Consider the following 19,623-nt stretch of genomic DNA (forward strand, 5'->3'; position numbering starts at 1 on the left):
ATCGAAATCCGGTTCGTAAAGTGTCATGCAGATTTCGGTCGACTGCAGGATTTGCAAAGCATGTGCACCGCTAACTCGTTGTCAACAGATATTTTCTAAATCTTTTCATGCTTTTAATCAAGGTGCTCACGTGATTTGATGCACTTCGCGATGTAAGACTCGTTTTATCACAATACAGATCTTGATTATCAATCAGATCGTCTTGACTGGGCGCCACCGTTTTGTTTGAAGCAAATGCAAGTGATACGAGAGGTTGAATCTGTTTGGTCAATAGGAGAGGCATAGAAAGGACATAACTCGTAATAACCACTGGTGGCGCTACGATCGAGCCCAGGAATTCCAGCCTAGTTCGGCAAGGGTGGAAACTGGACTTTTAAAGTCAGTTAACTCTCTTGCCACGGGAAGATGCATCTAAGAGACAGGGCAAGGTTTTTCTGTTCTTATTTGAGAATAAGTGTGTTAGTTTACAAACAAGATAAAAGTCTGGTCATGTGATAAACCTACATCCACAGGGTGGTCATAGGAACAGAAACTTCTCTTGCGGAATAAGCGAGTAGAGCAAAATAAGCTCAGGGGTTATCAGGTATTGTTTACAAACAATGCTTCAGAACGGTCAATGTTCTGGCCCATTAAGTTACTGATAAATTGATAATATGTTTTATCCATACAATTGCTAAAAAACTGTCACAGCCATTGACCATGTTTGAGCCAGGGAAATGGAGGTAGACAGAACAAGTCGTTACATTTTTCTCAATGATTTCCAAGGCACAAGTGGCCCAGTGATCTACATGGTATAGAGTGCCACAACACAGTATAGTCCCTTTGTCTACCAGGATGTCCTGGTATGATCCTGGGTTAACCTGTGCTCAAGTGTTTCACTAATGTGGTGTATGTCTTTATGCCTTAATGCTGGGGCTTTTCTTCAGCAAGGTCAAGCATTGTGCATGCCATGATGGTGTAAACTGAGGTGTATCTTCTGTTACAGATCTGTCCATCTTCTTGCCACAGCCCCAATGTACACATTGCTATCCGGCCTGTATAAGTACTTGTTCCAGAAAGATGAATACTTCGTCCTCATCCTGGGACTTGACAATGCTGGAAAAACGGTAGGGATAATATTTATTTTTCTTTATTAGCTGTTGTTAAAATTTAATATTTCCCTTGAAGATTTATAACCCATAAAGTGACTAGAATCATCCTCAGGATATGTTTTTTTAGGAGGCAGAAGGGTAACTTTATATGAGGGAAAACACCTGTATCATCCCAAACTGGTTCCAACAGGAGATATCGCTTGGGTGATGTCTTATGCGATGTTCTACATTTAATGAATGAACACTGAGTCAATTCCTAGACTTAACCAATTTGATTTATCCACTGTTAACCCCAGTATGCAAAACAGACCCTGATTATACTTCATGATGATTCCTCAAATAATGCATACTTTTGTGGAGAATTGGTAGGTGGTATGAAGCAGTTAAGACAATCATAAGACGAATAAGATACGACTAATACAACATATTTATGAATAGTTTGCGAAAATCGGTACATTTCCTGACACTTTGGCATGTTCTTGGGTCCCGAAAGGCTGGCCAACCCATCATTTCCACCATGGAGGTTCAACGGAGAGCATGTGTTGCTCTGGTTCTGGCCCTTGGGGAATCATGTTGTTCTTACTTAATTTTTACATGATTCGTAGTTGACTCGGGACATTTGTGGCTTTTTTGGGTTGAGGACAAGAAATTCTGGGAGCCACAAATCGCTAAGAATAGCCAAGAATGCAAAAGAATCGATTATGAAGCTGTTACGGAACATTAATTACGAATGGATTATGATACAGCCAAGAAATTGCAATTCGGGGACCCTTCCACGAAAGTTTTTGACAAACAAAACCTTTCTCACCGATTCAACGAACTCCCGCAAACTGAACAAATGTTTTGGAATCAAATAAGATTCATTTAAGAACTTAAAGGAATGATCGAGATTTATCTATGAGCATGAACAATTTCCTATTCGGTGTGATTTGGGATATTCATGGATGTAGTGAAATGGGGGCATTAGAAAGAACATGTGGTTGGTCGACTGTTGAGCCCACATGCAAACTAGACTGGTCATGTGTATGATACCTGACCTGATACATGGGAGATACCTGATCTAGTTGGTACATACCAGCACTAGTTGTGAGATATTGGTACTATATAGAAATGTCTACAGTTGTTACTTTTGTCCAGACATATCTGGAGCAGACGAAGACCAAGTTCAACAGGAGCTACCAGGGCATGAATCTATCCAAGATCACCAGCACAGTTGGCCTCAACAGTAAGTCTCTTGGTTGGTTGGTCTCTGGGGGCACTGGTGGCGATGGTTGTAAGGAAATTATAATGGCTAAATCGTATTTATTTAAAGTGATGTCTTACAGGGTGGATCCAGGATTTTAAAAGTGGAGGGTGATCCACTTGGGTCATTTGTAACTTCTGTGGGGTGGGGGGCCACCAAAAAGCCACACTATTTTTAAACCATTATTAATTTTACTTTTAACAACCAAATCAACATGTTATCATGGTAGGCAATATGCATACAATATGCATGTTAAAAAGCAAACCTGGATCCGCCACTGCCTCAGACATTTTATTTACACCATACCTCAAAGAGTTACTTCCCTTCCTCCATCATGTCCATGGATCTACTTCTGTTCAGGGGAGCAGTAAACGAGGTAGGGTGAAATGGGGTTTGACGTCGTGTCCAAGATTATTGCACTTACATAGCGACATGCATGCATGTATGTATGTGTGGCTGCTTGTACTAGTCCAGACTGATGCCAAATTATAGTGCTGGCCCACTGAGAAACGATGCTGCAGTTTAACATAAATACCCCACTCAGACACAGGATATTGACTCCAAGCCGACCAGTCCTTGTTTAAGCCCCTTAAATGTCAAGCGCCAGACAGGGTAACAACAAGTACCATCTTTTAACGTCTCTTGGTGTGACGCCACTGGTGATCTAACCCCGGATCTTCCGCTCTCCGGGCGGACGCTCTACCACTGGACCACGGAGGCGAACATCAGTAAACAAAGTAGTTAAGACATCAATACATCTTCTGTACCAAGGCATGTTTACAGAAAGTGCTGCCTTAGAACTTCTGCAGGCTGCTCTGAGTGATTGTCTCCCTTTCATTTCTAGTTGGGAAGATTGACTTGGGCAAGGTGCGTCTCAACTTCTGGGATCTAGGGGGTCAGGAGGAACTTCAGTCCCTGTGGGACAAGGTGAGACCAGTTGCGGACAAGTCTAGTATTCCCTGGTCATAATGGCTGTCCTTTCATGCAGGCCGGGAAACAAACATAGCAAACAATTCCCTCATTTCTGTTATAACCTCACCTTTTTTTTCAAGCGACGTTGCTTATATTATGATGAATGATAAATCAAAACTAAAATATGTGTTCTACAGGTAGATGATTTCTTCCACCATATATTTCAGCTATATCCTGATAGAAAAATATCCTCATTGAAAGGCGTGATCTCCATTGCCTATAAACATCTGCTGCATTCAAGTGATGTCACCTGTTTTCGAACACCTGATTAGTTTTGTACTTTTGCGGGATTTCCATGAATGAACTGCCATGTATGGCACACACTCAGACTGGGAGTGTGCACTGTCAAGTCGGCAGCTTTGATGACATCACACATCTTATTATAATTAGACAAACCACGATTAATATGGCTGTTCAAAAACAGGGTACTCAACAATATATAAAAAGCCAGTTGCAAAAAAAGAAAGTTTCGAAATATTTTTATTTCTCGTGATTAAACATGTAAAGTTTCCATGTTGTAACAGTGTGTATCTGTGTGTGTGTTTCAGTACTACGCCGAGTCCCATGCAGTCATCTACATCGTGGACTCCTCCGACACAGAGAGACTGGAGGAATCCAAAACAGCATTCGGTATGTTGTGATATGTGCATGCTTTTACTAGTCCGGACTGATGCCGATTTTATAGTCCAAGCCCACTGAGATACCATGCCTCAGTTTAACATGAATACCCCATTCACATTCAGTATAATGAGTCCGAGCCTTGTTTTACTCCCTTAATGCCGAGCGCTTTTACCATGTTTACGTCTTTTGGAATGACGGGGCAGGGGATCGAACCCCAGACCTTCCACTGTCCGGACGGACTCAGACACTACGGAGACGGTCTTTATTCTGAGACATGTTACAGTGATTTGCAACCTCAGATTTATCAATCAAACTCTGGATGGGATGGTAAATCAGACATTCATTCCAACATGTGTTCTGCTTGTCATGACCGTGTGTTCTGTTTGTCGTGACTGTGTCTTCTGCTTGTTGTGACTGTCTTCTCCTTTTCATGAGTGTGTCTTCTGCTTGTCGTGACCGTTTCTCTGCTTGTCGTGACCCTGTGTTCTGTTTGTTGTGACCGTGTCTTCTGCTTGTCGTGACCGTGTCTTCTGCTTGTCATGACCGTGTCTTCTGTTTGTCGTGACCGTGTCTTCTGCTTGTCGTGACTGTGTCTTCTGCTTGTCGTGACCGTGTCTTCTGCTTGTCGTGACTGTGTCTTCTGCTTGTCGTGACTGTGTCTTCTGCTTGTCGTGACCGTGTCTTCTGCTTGTCGTGACCCTGTCTTCTGCTTGTCGTGACTGTGTCTTCTGCTTGTCGTGACCGTGTCTTCTGCTTGTTGTGACTGTGTCTTCTGCTTGTCGTGACTGTGTGTTCTGCTTGTCATGAGTGTGTGTTTCTTTGTTTAGATAAGATGATCACGAACAGCAGCCTGTGCGGAGTGCCCCTGATGTTGCTGGCCAACAAGCAGGACCTTGATGTAAGAATGACACGCTAACTTGTAACAACCCCACTGCAGCACAGTGTAGGCATGTTTGTTTGTTTGTTTGTTTGTTTTTTGTTTAACGCCGCACTCAGCAATATTCCAGCTATATGACGGCGGTCTGTAAAGTATTTGAGTCTGGACCAGACAATCCAGTGATTGACATCATGAGCATCGACCCACGCAATTGGGATCGATGGCATGTATCAACCTAGTCAGCAAGCCTGACCACCCGATCCCGTTAGTCGCCTATTATGACAAGCATAGTCGCCTTTTACGGCAAGTATAGGTTGCTGAAGACCTATTCTACCCCAGAATCTTCACGGGTCGTGTAGGCATGTATATACCCACCACCAAAATAAACGCAAACAATAGAATTATTTAGAGAAGTATGTACTTTAAGAAGAGATGTTTCCAGTGTGTACCAATTATTGACAAGACTAACAATCGGTTAGCACAGAGTGTCTTTATTCTTATCAAGATATGCTGCACATGATTTCCAAACTTTACACGCTAATCCATGAAGATCCAAGATACAATAGGTCTTCAGCAACCCATGCTTGCCATAAAAGGCGACTATGCTTGTCGTAAGAGGCGACTTGCGGGATCGGGTGGTCAGGCTCACTGACTTGGTTGATGCAAGTCATCGTGTTCCAATTGCGAGGATTGAGCTCATAATGTCAATCACTGGATTGTCTGGTCCAGACTTGATTATTTACAGACTGACGTCATATAGCTGGAATATTGGTGAGTGCAGCGTTAAACAACAAACAACAAACCAACCAACAACACGCTAATCCTGCACGAGACACATGGTTTATGATGGTGACGTCTTACTGTTTATGACGGTGACACCACACTGTGACATCACAATGTGACACCACACTGTTTATGACGGTGACACAACAATGTTTATGACAGTGACACCACACTATTTATGATAGTGACACCACACTGTTTATCATGGTGACACCACACTGTTTATCACGGTGACACCACACTGTTTATCACGGTGACTACTAACTATTGATGACGGTGACACCACACTACTTATGACAGTGACACCTCACTGTTTAAGAAGGTGACACCACACTGTTTATGACGGCGGCACCACACTGTGACACCATACTGTTTATGACGGTGACACCACAATATTTTATGAAAGTGACACCACACTATTTATGATGGTGACACCACATTGTTAATGACGATGACACCACACTGTTTATCACGGTGACACCACACTGTTTATCACGGTGACACCACACTGTTTATTACAGTGACACGTAACTATTGATGACTGTGACACCACACTACTTATGACAGTGACACCTCACAATTTAAGAAGGTGACACCACACTGTTTATGACGGTGACACCACAATGTTTTATGAAAGTGACACCACACTATTTATGATGGTGACACCACATTGTTAATGACGATGACACCACACTGTTTATCACGGTGACACCACACTGTTTATCACGGTGACACCACACTGTTTATTACAGTGACACGTAACTATTGATGACTGTGACACCACACTACTTATGACAGTGACACCTCACAATTTAAGAAGGTGACACCACACTGTTTATGACGGTGACACCACAATGTTTTATGAAAGTGACACCACACTATTTATGATGGTGACACCACATTGTTAATGACGATGACACCACACTGTTTATAACGGTGACACCACACTGTTTATCACGGTGACACCTAACTATTGATGACTGTGACACCACACTACTTATGACAGTGACACCTCACTGTTTAAGAAGGTGACACCACACTGTAACACCACACTGTGTATGACAGTGACAACCTCATTGTTTATGATGGTGACACTACACTGTTTATGACAGTGACACCACACTGTTTATGATGGTGACACTACACTGTTTATGACAGTGACACCACACTGTGTATGACAGAGACACCACACTGTTTATGACGGTGACACCACAATGTTTATGACTGTGACACCACACTGTTTATGACAGTGACAACCTCATTGTTTATGATGGTGACACTACACTGTTTATGACAGTGACACCACACTGTTTATGACGGTGACACTACACTGTTTATGACTGTGACACCACACTGTTTATGATGTTTACAACAAACAACAAACCAACCAACAACACGCTAATCCTGCACGAGACACATGGTTTATGATGGTGACGTCTTACTGTTTATGACGGTGACACCACACTGTGACATCACAATGTGACACCACACTGTTTATGACGGTGACACAACAATGTTTATGACAGTGACACCACACTATTTATGATAGTGACACCACACTGTTTATCATGGTGACACCACACTGTTTATCACGGTGACACCACACTGTTTATCACGGTGACTACTAACTATTGATGACGGTGACACCACACTACTTATGACAGTGACACCTCACTGTTTAAGAAGGTGACACCACACTGTTTATGACGACGGCACCACACTGTGACACCATACTGTTTATGACGGTGACACCACAATATTTTATGAAAGTGACACCACACTATTTATGATGGTGACACCACATTGTTAATGACGATGACACCACACTGTTTATCACGGTGACACCACACTGTTTATCACGGTGACACCACACTGTTTATTACAGTGACACGTAACTATTGATGACTGTGACACCACACTACTTATGACAGTGACACCTCACAATTTAAGAAGGTGACACCACACTGTTTATGACGGTGACACCACAATGTTTTATGAAAGTGACACCACACTATTTATGATGGTGACACCACATTGTTAATGACGATGACACCACACTGTTTATAACGGTGACACCACACTGTTTATCACGGTGACACCTAACTATTGATGACTGTGACACCACACTACTTATGACAGTGACACCTCACTGTTTAAGAAGGTGACACCACACTGTAACACCACACTGTGTATGACAGTGACAACCTCATTGTTTATGATGGTGACACTACACTGTTTATGACAGTGACACCACACTGTTTATGATGGTGACACTACACTGTTTATGACAGTGACACCACACTGTGTATGACAGTGACACCACACTGTTTATGACGGTGACAACCTCATTGTTTATGACGGTGACACTACACTGTTTATGACAGTGACACCACACTGTTTATGATGGTGACACCACACTGTTGATGACAGTGACACCACACTGTGTATGACAGTGACACCACACTGTTTATGACGGTGACACCACAATGTTTATGACTGTGACACCACACTGTTTATGACAGTGACAACCTCATTGTTTATGATGGTGACACTACACTGTTTATGACAGTGACACCACACTGTTTATGACGGTGACACTACACTGTGTATGACAATGACACCACACTGTTTATGACGGTGACACCACAATGTTTATGACTGTGACACCACACTGTTTATGACAGTGACAACCTCATTGTTTATGATGGTGACACTACACTGTTTATGACAGTGACACCACACTGTTTATGACGGTGACACTACACTGTTTATGATGGTGACACCACAATGTTTATGACTGTGACACCACACTGTTTATGACAGTGACAACCTCATTGTTTATGATGGTGACACTACACTGTTTATGACAGTGACACCACACTGTTTATGACGGTGACACCACCATGTTTATGACTGTGACACCACACTGTGACACCACACTGTTTATGACAGTGACAACCTCATTGTTTATGATGGTGACACTACACTGTTTATGACGGTGACACCACACTGTTTATGACAGTGACACAACACTGTCACACCACACTGTTTATGATGGTGACACCACACTGAGACACCACACTGTTTATGACAGTGACACCACACTGTTTATGATGGTGACACCACACTGTTAATCAAGGTGACACCACACTGTTTATGACGGTGACACCACACTGTTTATGACGGTGACACCACACTGTGACACCACACTGTTTATGATGGTGACACCACACTGTTTATCAAGGTGACACCACACTGTTTATGACGGTGACACCACACTGTTTATGATAGTGACACAACACTGACACCACACCGTTTATGATGGTGACACCACACTGTTTATGATGGTGACACCACACTGTTTATCAAGGTTACACCACACTGTTTATGACAGTGACACCACACTGTTTATCAAGGTGACACCACACTGTTTATCAAGGTGACACCACACCATCTATGACTTGTGACACCACACTGTTTATGGCAGTGACACCACACTGTGACACCACATTGTTTATGATGGTGACACCATGCTCTATATGATGGTGACACCACAATGTATATGACGTGCGACACCATGCTCTATATGATGGTGACACCACTCTGTATATGACGTGTGACACCATACTCTATATGATGGTGACACCACTCTGTATATTACGTGTGACACCATGCTCTATATGATGGTGACACCACACTGTGACACCACACTGTTTATGATGGTGACACCAAACTGTATATGACGTGAGACACCATGCTCTATATGATGGTGACACCACTCTGTATATGACGTGTGACACCATGCTCTATATGATGGTGACACCACTCTGTATATGACGTGTGACACCATGCTCTATATGATGGTGACACTACTCTGTATGTGACGTGTGACACCATGCTCTATATGATGGTGACACCACTCTGTATATGGCGTGTGACACCATGCTCTATATGATGGTGACACTACTCTGTATGTGACGTGTGACACCATGCTCTATATGATGGTGACACCACACTGTGACACCACACTGTTTATGATGGTGACACCACACTGTATATGACGTGTGACACCATGCTCTATATGATGGTGACACCACACTGTGACAACACACTGTTTATGATGGTGACACCAAACTGTATATGACGTGAGACACCATGCTCTATATGATGGTGACACCACTCTGTAAATGACGTGTGACACCATGCTCTATATGATGGTGACACCACTCTGTATATGACGTGTGACACCATGCTCTATATGATAGTGACACCACTCTGTATATGACGTGTGACACCATGCTCTATATGATGGTGACACTACTCTGTATGTGACGTGTGACACCATGCTCTATATGATGGTGACACCACACTGTGACACCACACTGTTTATGATGGTGACACCACACTGTATATGACGTGTGACACCATGCTCTATATGATGGTGACACCACTCTGTATATGACGTGTGACACCATGCTCTATATGATGGTGACACTACTCTGTATATGATGTATGACATCATGCTCTATATGATGGTGACACCACACTGTGACACCACACTGTTTATGATGGTGACACCACACTGTATATGACGTGTGACACCATGCTCTATATGATGGTGACACCACTCTGTATATGACGTGTGACACCATGCTCTATATGATGGTGACACCACTCTGTATATGACGTGTGACACCATGCTCTATATGATGGTGACACCACTCTGTATATGACGTGTGACACCATGCTCTATATGATGGTGACACCACTCTGTATATGACGTGTGACACCATGCTCTATATGATGGTGACACTACTCTGTATATGATGTGTGACACCATGCTCTATATGATGGTGACACCACACTGTGACACCACACTGTTTATGATGGTGACACCACACTGTATATGACGTGTGACACCATGCTCTATATGATGGTGACACCACTCTGTATATGACGTGTGACACCATGCTCTATATGATGGTGACACCACTCTGTATATGACGTGTGACACCATGCTCTATATGATGGTGACACTACTCTGTATATTACGTGTGACACCATGCTCTATATGATGGTGACACCACACTGTGACACCACACTGTTTATGATGGTGACACCACACTGTATATGACATGTGACACCATGCTCTATATGATGGTGACACCACTCTGTATATGACGTGTGACACCATGCTCTATATGATGGTGACACCACTCTGTATATGACGTGTGACACCATGCTCTATATGATGGTGACACCACACTGTTTATGATGGTGACACCACTCTGTATATGACGTGTGACACCATGCTCTATATGATGGTGACACCACTCTGTATATGACGTGTGACACCATGCTCTATATGATGGTGACACCACTCTGTATATGACGTGTGACACCATGCTCTATATGATGGTGACACCACACTGTTTATGACGTGTGACACCATGCTCTATATGATGGTGACACCAGACTGTATATGACGTGTGACACCATGCTCTATATGATGGTGACACCACTCTGTATATGACGTGTGACACCACACTGTTTATGATGGTGACACCACACTGTATATGACGTGTGACACCATGCTCTTTATGATGGTGACACCACACTGTTTATGACGTGTGACACCATGCTCTATATGATGATGACACCACACTGTTTATGACGTGTGACACCATGCTCTATATGATGGTGACACCACTCTGTATATGACGTGTGACACCATGCTCTATATGATGGTGACACCACACTGTGACACCACACTGTTTATGATGGTGACACCACACTGTATATGATGTGTGACACCATGCTCTATATGATGGTGACACCACTCTGTATATGACGTGTGACACCATGCTCTATATGATGGTGACACCACTCTGTATATGACGTGTGACACCATGCTCTATATGATGGTGACACCACTCTGTATATGACGTGTGACACCATGCTCTATATGATGGTGACACCACACTGTATATGACGTGTGACACCATGCTCTATATGATGGTGACACCACACTGTATATGACGTGTGACACCATGCTCTATATGATGGTGACACCACTCTGTATATGACGTGTGACACCATGCTCTATATGATGGTGACACCACTCTGTGACACCACACTGTTTATGATGGTGACACCACACTGTATATGACGTGTGACACCATGCTCTATATGATGGTGACACCACTCTGTATATGACGTGTGACACCATGCTCTATATGATGGTGACACCACTCTGTATATGACGTGTGACACCATGCTCTATATGATGGTGACACCACTCTGTATATGACGTGTGACACCATGCTCTATATGATGGTGACACCACTCTGTATATGACGTGTGACACCATGCTCTATATGATGGTGACACCACTCTGTATATGTCATGGGGCACCATGCTCTATATGATGGTGACACCACTCTGTATATGTCATGGGGCACCATGCTCTATATGACGTGTGACACCACTCTGTATATGTCATTGGGCACCATGCTCTATATGATGGTGACACCACTCTGTATATGACTTGTGACACCATGCTCTATATGATGGTGACACCACTCTGTATATGACGTGTGACACCATGCTCTATATGATGGTGACACCACTCTGTATATGATGTGTGACACCATGCTCTATATGATGGTGACACCACTCTGTATATGACGTGTGACACCATGCTCTATATGATGGTGACACCACTCTGTATATGACGTGTGACACCATGCTCTATATGATGGTGACACCACTCTGTATATGTCATGGGGCAGTGGGGCAGAAGCCGCTTGACTATACACAAGACCAGCTGTCACCATGTGATGATACCAAACACAATGTGAGTCATTCTCTATCTATATGTATCATTTCACAAATTATTTAATTATCTGCACAGCAGATGGTCTCCCATTTGATGATATTTTGCTTAACCATTGCAATTAATTCTTGAGCAATGTTGACTCTAACATTCTGAGCATCTATTGGCTTAAAGTAACCTGAAAGAATAAGAATATTTTTCCCCTCTCTTTTATCAAAATGGGAATACTCAGTTTATCATAGGAAATATATCCAGTCATGGTGTATTGTTTTGGTCCCTTTCTTGACTTGCCTTTCCTCCAGATATTGTTTGACACATAAGATGTCTCCTATATACCCTCACACCAAGTCAGGGATCTCAGAGACCTATATCAGTTCAACGTTCCAGAGTTTAGTATGTTCATATCACCTATATACCCTCATACAAGTCAGTTCAACGTTCCAGAGTTTAGTATATTCATATCACTTATATACCCTCACACAAGTCAGGGATCTCAGAGACCTATATCAGTTCAACGTTCCAGAGTTTAGTATGTTCATATCACCTATATACCCTCACACAGGTCAGGGATCTCAGACACCTATATCAGTTCAACGTTCCAGAGTTTAGTATATTCATATCACCTACCTATATACATTTAGGTGAGGGCAGTGTGTTAGACCAGACCAGTGGATAAAGTGTTTGTCTTGTAGTGTAAGACCAAGGTCAGATTTGTCACAGAGGTTCTAGATGTTATATTTTAAAAGCCTGTCCCCAACTAAAATTGGTTTGAAACTAAAATCACTTCAAATAAAATGAAGTTCCCCCAGCCTACAATGAAGTATGATGCTCTCCCTACAAGTTACAGAGAGAGGTCTACAAAAATGGGGTTTTCATTTCAATAATTACTTCCTTCCAGTTGAAGGACATATGCTGGTGATTGCCAGGTATATCATGTCACAAGATAATGTTTGTAAGTGATGGGTTCATGGAGGACAGGTACATATGGAATAGTCTCTCAAGTTTGCTATGTTGTCCCCAGGGCTGTGTGAAGGTGTCCGACATGAAGGCTATCTTCAGCCCCAGCCAGGAGCTGATTGGCCACAGAGACCTGCACGTGTCGGGAGTGTCTGCACTCAAAGGGTGAGTACGGAGATGTTATACATTTAGGATAAAGCACGTCTAAGGGTTTTTATCCCAAGGATAAGAGTTTTAAATTTCATAAAACAAAGAAAACATTTGTCATTTGATTTTACGTTTCATTACATTGTGTTAAAATGCAAAAAAAAATTCTAGCCAGAAACATTCATATGTTACAGTCTAAACAGAAGTTAATTAAATCCCTGGGGTATTATATTAAATCCCTGGGATATTATATGAAATACCTGGGATATTATATAAAATACCTGGGATATTATATTAAATACCTGGGATATTATATAAAATCCTGGGTATATTATAACATCCCTGTTTATGAGATTTAACCCTACTGGAGAACATTAGGATGACGTACGTCACTGGAGGTTTAAAAAAGGTGATGTGGTAGATACAATACAACAGTATGCAATAACAGAATATATCTTACCCTCAGGCTATAACATCAGTGCACACATTTGCATATTCAGCTGATAATCAATTGTGTGAAACATATTCGTTCAGGATTAGCAAGGAATATGGGCTGTCTCCTCGTGGTAGGCCTGTCACCCTCAGCTGACATAAAACAAAGTACAAATAGTTCAACTCCACGGTCAGAGACCCAGTTTCTTCCCTGATATCTGTGAGGAACAGTTACTGTTAGACACTATTGTCTTGCTACTTGGGCGGCCCTCGCTTGTCACCAAGGACCACTCACTACTAGACCCGGGCCTTATGTTCACTCACATCTTCACACTTGTGTGCGGGCAGTAGGGTAGCCTAGTTGTTAAAGCGGTCTCTCGTCACAGCGAAGACCCGGGTTCGATGCCCAACATGGGTACAATGTGTGAAGCCCATTTCTGGTGTCCCACGCCGTGATATTGCTGGAATATTGCTAAAAGCGGCATAAAACCATACTCACTAACTCACTGACTCACTCACACTCGTGTTTAGGATCCAGTCTCATTCAAATCAGATCTTTCACTTCGACACAATACACTCTCGGTGTAATGATCTGGGAACACTCTCATAGGAGGATGCATCAGGGTAACTTTCTGATTAGCCAATCAGCAATGAGGCTTCCAACTTCTTGGTACAGGTGAACGAAGTATTCAGACCACAGATTTCTGTATCTCGAAACGAGCTCAATAGACCTTTGCTGCCTTTATGTTGTTGTGGATGTTGTTGTGGTTGTTGTTGTGGATGTTGTTCACCCTGTCTGGTCTGTCTCTGAGTCACGGCCAAAAGAGGGTATGGGAGGTAACTCCAGGGAGCAGTTACTGGGATACGACTGGTACAACAACTTTATTTATATCAAGAATACAATCCTGTGAGTCTTTTTCCATGGATACACGCGACCTGAAATCAACAATATGCATAATGTAATGCAGGCTAATAGGCATTAAATAGAGAATATATTCTGATATTCTAAAAACATTTTGAACAATGTTTCAAATAATTATTTTTTGTTTCATTTTGTGAAACATATTGGGAAACATTATATAAGATTTAATCTGATAAAATGGAGACAGCTTGAGTCTAATCCTGCATGAGTCATACATACCACCTGGTACACAGCCAGTGACAGACACCTGATACATGTAGACACTACAGTGACAGACATCTGATACATGTAGCCACTACAACAGCTGAAGTACATACTGTGGCTTCTGAGCTTTCTTTCTTTGTCTTTGTTTGTTGTTTAACGCCGCACTCAGCAATATTTCAGCTATATGACAGCGGTCTGTAAAAAATCTAGTCTTGACCAGACAATCGAGTTAATGACATCATGAGCATCTATCCACGCAATTAGGATACAATGACATGTATCAACCAAGTCAGTGAGCCTGACCACCGATCCTGTTAGTTGCCTTTTATGGCAAGCATAGTCGCCTTTTACTGCAAGCATGGGTTTCTGAAGACCTGTTCTACCCCGAATCTGTTTTTGGTTTGAGAAAGTAACACGGGATGAGTAATAGTTGGAAAGATGTAAACAAACTTTAAAAAGAAGCTTTATCTTTGTCTCACGTGTGTATACATGCATACATAAGAAATACATAAGTAATTTATCAAATATTCCTAACCTTAAATTATTACACTTATGTTATTTGGCAACATTCATGAAAGGGAGACTAAACAGGTTTACCTGCCCTAGAGCACTTGCGCTCCTCGTCTTCAGCTGCTAGGAGGTGAGAAATACAAAAGTAATTTATCAAATATTCCTAACCTTAAATTATTCATGTTATTTGGCAACATTCATGAAAGGGAGACAAGACAGGTTTACCTGCCCTAGAGCACTTGCGCCCCTCGTCTTCAACTGCTAGGAGGTGAAGGGCAGGGTACCTGTCTAGCTCTAGCTGGCCTGTTTCCCCATACAGCGTTTAGCTTCAGTGAAACGTTGACCCATTTCCTTGAAGCGGGTCTGTCTGTCATGAGGACCATGGACAAGTAGCGAGGTCTGCCTGTCGAGAGGGCTGGGGACAGGCCTGTAGCATATCGCTATGCGGGAAACGTTGATCCAATTTCCGTGTAGTGAGACATGAGCACTTTTGGACAGTGTGAATAACAGACATGTCAGGCTCCAGGAGTAAACAAATTACCATTAGGGACGTAACTCTCAGAGAGAAGTATGGTTCATGGTTAAAAATAACAAACACACTCAGACAGTTCTGGGTTTCAAGTTTAACAATATCTGCATGTCTCCTCTGATCTACTTCATTATAAAATATTATTGCAACAATGCAGCTATTACTTTGAAAAGATTATTATGAAAAAATATTAATGACTTTACCAACCCCGAAGTCGTGATGGCTGTGACATGACGCCTGCCGCTCCCTCCTCTCGTCGTCGCTGTCTCCGAGCGAGGGTTGAAGGCAGAGTAGGTTTACTTACTTCTTGATTCCATGCTCCCTACATCCCTCAATTTTAAGGGTCCTCGCAGACAATATGAAGGTCCTGCCAAGTATTGAAATGGAGTTACTGTATAGTTAGGTAATTACGTTAGAGCCTGGAATGAATCCATAAGGATAAAATGACAGACACCCATAACTGCTCTTTATGCGCTGTAGGTACAATGAATGGTAGTGTGCATCCCTCAGGATGCAGTATTTTCTTTTTCTGCTTCCGATGTCAACATTTGTGTATTGGATGTACATTTGACCGTTGTGTTAAGCCCTGCATTGTAACCTGTTGTAACCATGGTAACCTATTGTAACCTATTGTACTTTGTAGTCTGTGGTCTTACAGATTAACCTATTGTATGCACAATTGTTTTGTGGAACACTTTCAATCGTATTTGACGGAACAAAAAGAAAATGGTGCTTTTTGGATTTGATTTACTTCCAGTTTTTGATTAGTTGGGGTCTGCAGAATTTGTAATTTTTTATTTTATTTTATTTTATTGTTTTTCCGAACAATTGCAATTATCATACCTCCATGTCGGAATGATGCGATCTGATTGGTTCACGTGATTTTGATAAAATACTGTGTATCCTGCCTTGGAGGAAATTAATTTCTCAGCATGAAAATAAGTCTATTATGCCCCACCACGACAGGCTGCACGTGGATTGCTGAGGGGAAGAATAAATCCCTTATACCCCACCACTTCAAAGCAAAAAGTTGCATGCTTTTTCTGATTCAGTGAAAGTTACATGAGCACAAGTTAAATATACATTCAATCAAACAGTTGTTTTCTGTCAATTGTGAATTTGTGTTAATTTTTAATTGTTTTACAATATCATTTTAAAGTAAGATGAAGTAAGATAAATTTGTTGCAGCAGTATCACTAGGGGTACATGTGCTTTTAATTATCCTGTGTTAGGTGTTATACCACAAGCTGGAGTCTGGGATACCTGGAACAAGTGAATATATTGATGAAGAGCAAATATCAAAATTCAAATTATTATTTTTATCCCTATTTGAAACTTTATATGATCCAAATTATTATTCAAATTATTATTTTTGTAATCCCTACTTGAAACTTGATATGATCCAAATTATTATTCAGATTATTATTTTTGTAATCCCTATTTGAAATTTGATATGATTCAAATTGCTATTTTTGTAATCCCTATTTAAAACTTGATACTATCCAAATTAATATTCAGTTTATTATTTTTGTAATCCCTATTTGAAACTTGATATGATCCAAATTATTATTCGAATTATTATTTTTGTAATCCCTCTTTGAAACCTGATATGGTTGTAGTGTGGTTTGATAGTCTTTGTATCAGGGATTCCATTTCCAAGGCAACGTAAATATACACACTGACAGGATTGTGTCATTGTCATTGTTGTAATACAGTCACCCTGATTGGTTAGAATAGCCCCCTATAGCCTGGCCAAAGAGGCAACTGAATTGGATGGAACTGTGAGGCGTGGTGACCAGTCTGACTGGGAGTGTCTGGCACCGTGCTCATCCTTCCTGTCACAACTATGGCCCAGACTCTACTATTGACAGGTCGTCGTGTTATAACTGGAATATTGCTGTAACAATCGTTCTTGTCACAGCTATGGCCCAGACTCGACTATTGAAAGGTCGTCATGTTATAACTGGAATACTGCTGTAACAATCGTTCTTGTCACAGCTTTGGCCCAGACTCGACTATTGACAGGTTGTCGTGTTATAACTGGAATATCGCTGACACAGTCGTTCTTCTCACAGCTTTGGCCCAGACTCAACTATTGACAGATTGTCTGGAATAACTGGAATATTGCTGTAACAAACGTTATATACTCACCGACAAAAGAAACCCAAATACCATACATGTTGGCTAATATATGAAGAATTATTCATGTTCAAGAGATATTAGGTTGGTTCGACACTAGTATGTTGTGTAAACCCACGCTCATGAACACATAACATGTTGTGACGTCATAGATCCATGACTCGAGATGCACCATTTGTCTCATGCAGGATTAGCCTGTAAGGTTTTTAAGTCACGTGCAGCATGTCGAGATAAAAATAAAGACACTCCGTGGTAACACTTGACTGATTGTTAGTTTTACTAAAATTTGTACTTTACTGAAAAAATGTTATCCCAAACATAACATTTGTTACATTTTTACCACTTTCTAAATGGCATGGTGTATTCATGGAATATTGCTGTCTGTGGAGTGAAACAACAAAATGTAGATTACATGTCTTTGAAAGGCATTTAGAAGTGATACACATAAGGAAGAGAATTTATGGATGTCAACTTCTTTATGATGAGGAACACAACGTTTCGGAGTACATGCTTACTCCTTCATCAGGTGAATGAATGCCATGAGGCAGAGAGCATATATATGTACATGTAAGGACAACAAAATTAATAAGATAACAAAAGGTGGAAAATAACAATGGGAGAAACTAACAAGATTGGCGCTGATACCTGTGATTAGCAATAGACAATGGGCCACCAGTATATTGGAGAAACCCTCAGACCCCTCAACACCAGACTTAAAGCACATCTGACCTCTGTTAACAAACTCGACCTGAAATCCACTATTTCCGAACACATTCTGAAGAACCAAAACCACAAAATCATGTGCGAAGCCACCAAAGTCCTGTCTACCAACAACAACAACTGGCGACAAAGAAAACTACAAGAAGCCATTGACATCCATCAGCACTAATTACTGTCAAGTCTTGGCTTCCATTGTCTATTGCTAATCACCTATCAACGCCTATCATGTTTCCCATTGTGTGCAGTTGACATCACTGAGAGCCATCTTCTCTGAAGTCAAAACAGGGTTATGTCCCTTGGACCAGGAAGTGAAAGGCCAAGACAAGGCCATTTGGTGATGAGACCTTTAACACCCAGAGACAACACGATGCACATACTGATGGGGTGGCTATGTCTTTGTAGTGTATACATTAGCAGTATTAATACAATACTGTGCACAACTTTATCTGGAGTGCTTCATAATATCCTCAGCTGTGAGATCTGTCATTGAAATAATCCCTCCTTTCTGTATAGTAATAACTTTGTGGAGATTTTATAAATTATTGCCGTGGCAGAAAGAGGTGTGCACAAGGTCAACACATGATGCACTGAATGCCACAAGCCTGTGTGGGGAAATGTGGTTCTATGTTTGGCGAGTAAGC

At 41.7% G+C, this 19,623-nt stretch overlaps 1 protein-coding gene across 1 annotated transcript in view; it reads left to right on the top strand.

Annotated features, from left to right (window-relative positions):
• LOC124118852 (ADP-ribosylation factor-related protein 1-like) overlaps positions 1-19,623 on the top strand; it is a 31,851-nt gene that overhangs the window by 1,810 nt on the left and 10,418 nt on the right. Inside the window, exons 2-7 of the mRNA XM_048400135.1 lie at positions 986-1,106; positions 2,229-2,316; positions 3,179-3,261; positions 3,855-3,936; positions 4,755-4,825; positions 13,444-13,544. Coding sequence (XP_048256092.1) covers positions 1,014-1,106; positions 2,229-2,316; positions 3,179-3,261; positions 3,855-3,936; positions 4,755-4,825; positions 13,444-13,544 — 518 coding nt within the window. The 5' untranslated portion in view covers positions 986-1,013. The remainder of the gene's footprint in view (positions 1-985; positions 1,107-2,228; positions 2,317-3,178; positions 3,262-3,854; positions 3,937-4,754; positions 4,826-13,443; positions 13,545-19,623) is intronic.

Source organism: Haliotis rufescens, unplaced genomic scaffold (genome assembly GCF_023055435.1).
Source record: "Haliotis rufescens isolate VD_foot unplaced genomic scaffold, xgHalRufe1.0.p SCAF_2, whole genome shotgun sequence".
Classification (NCBI taxonomy): Eukaryota; Metazoa; Mollusca; class Gastropoda; order Lepetellida; family Haliotidae; genus Haliotis; species Haliotis rufescens.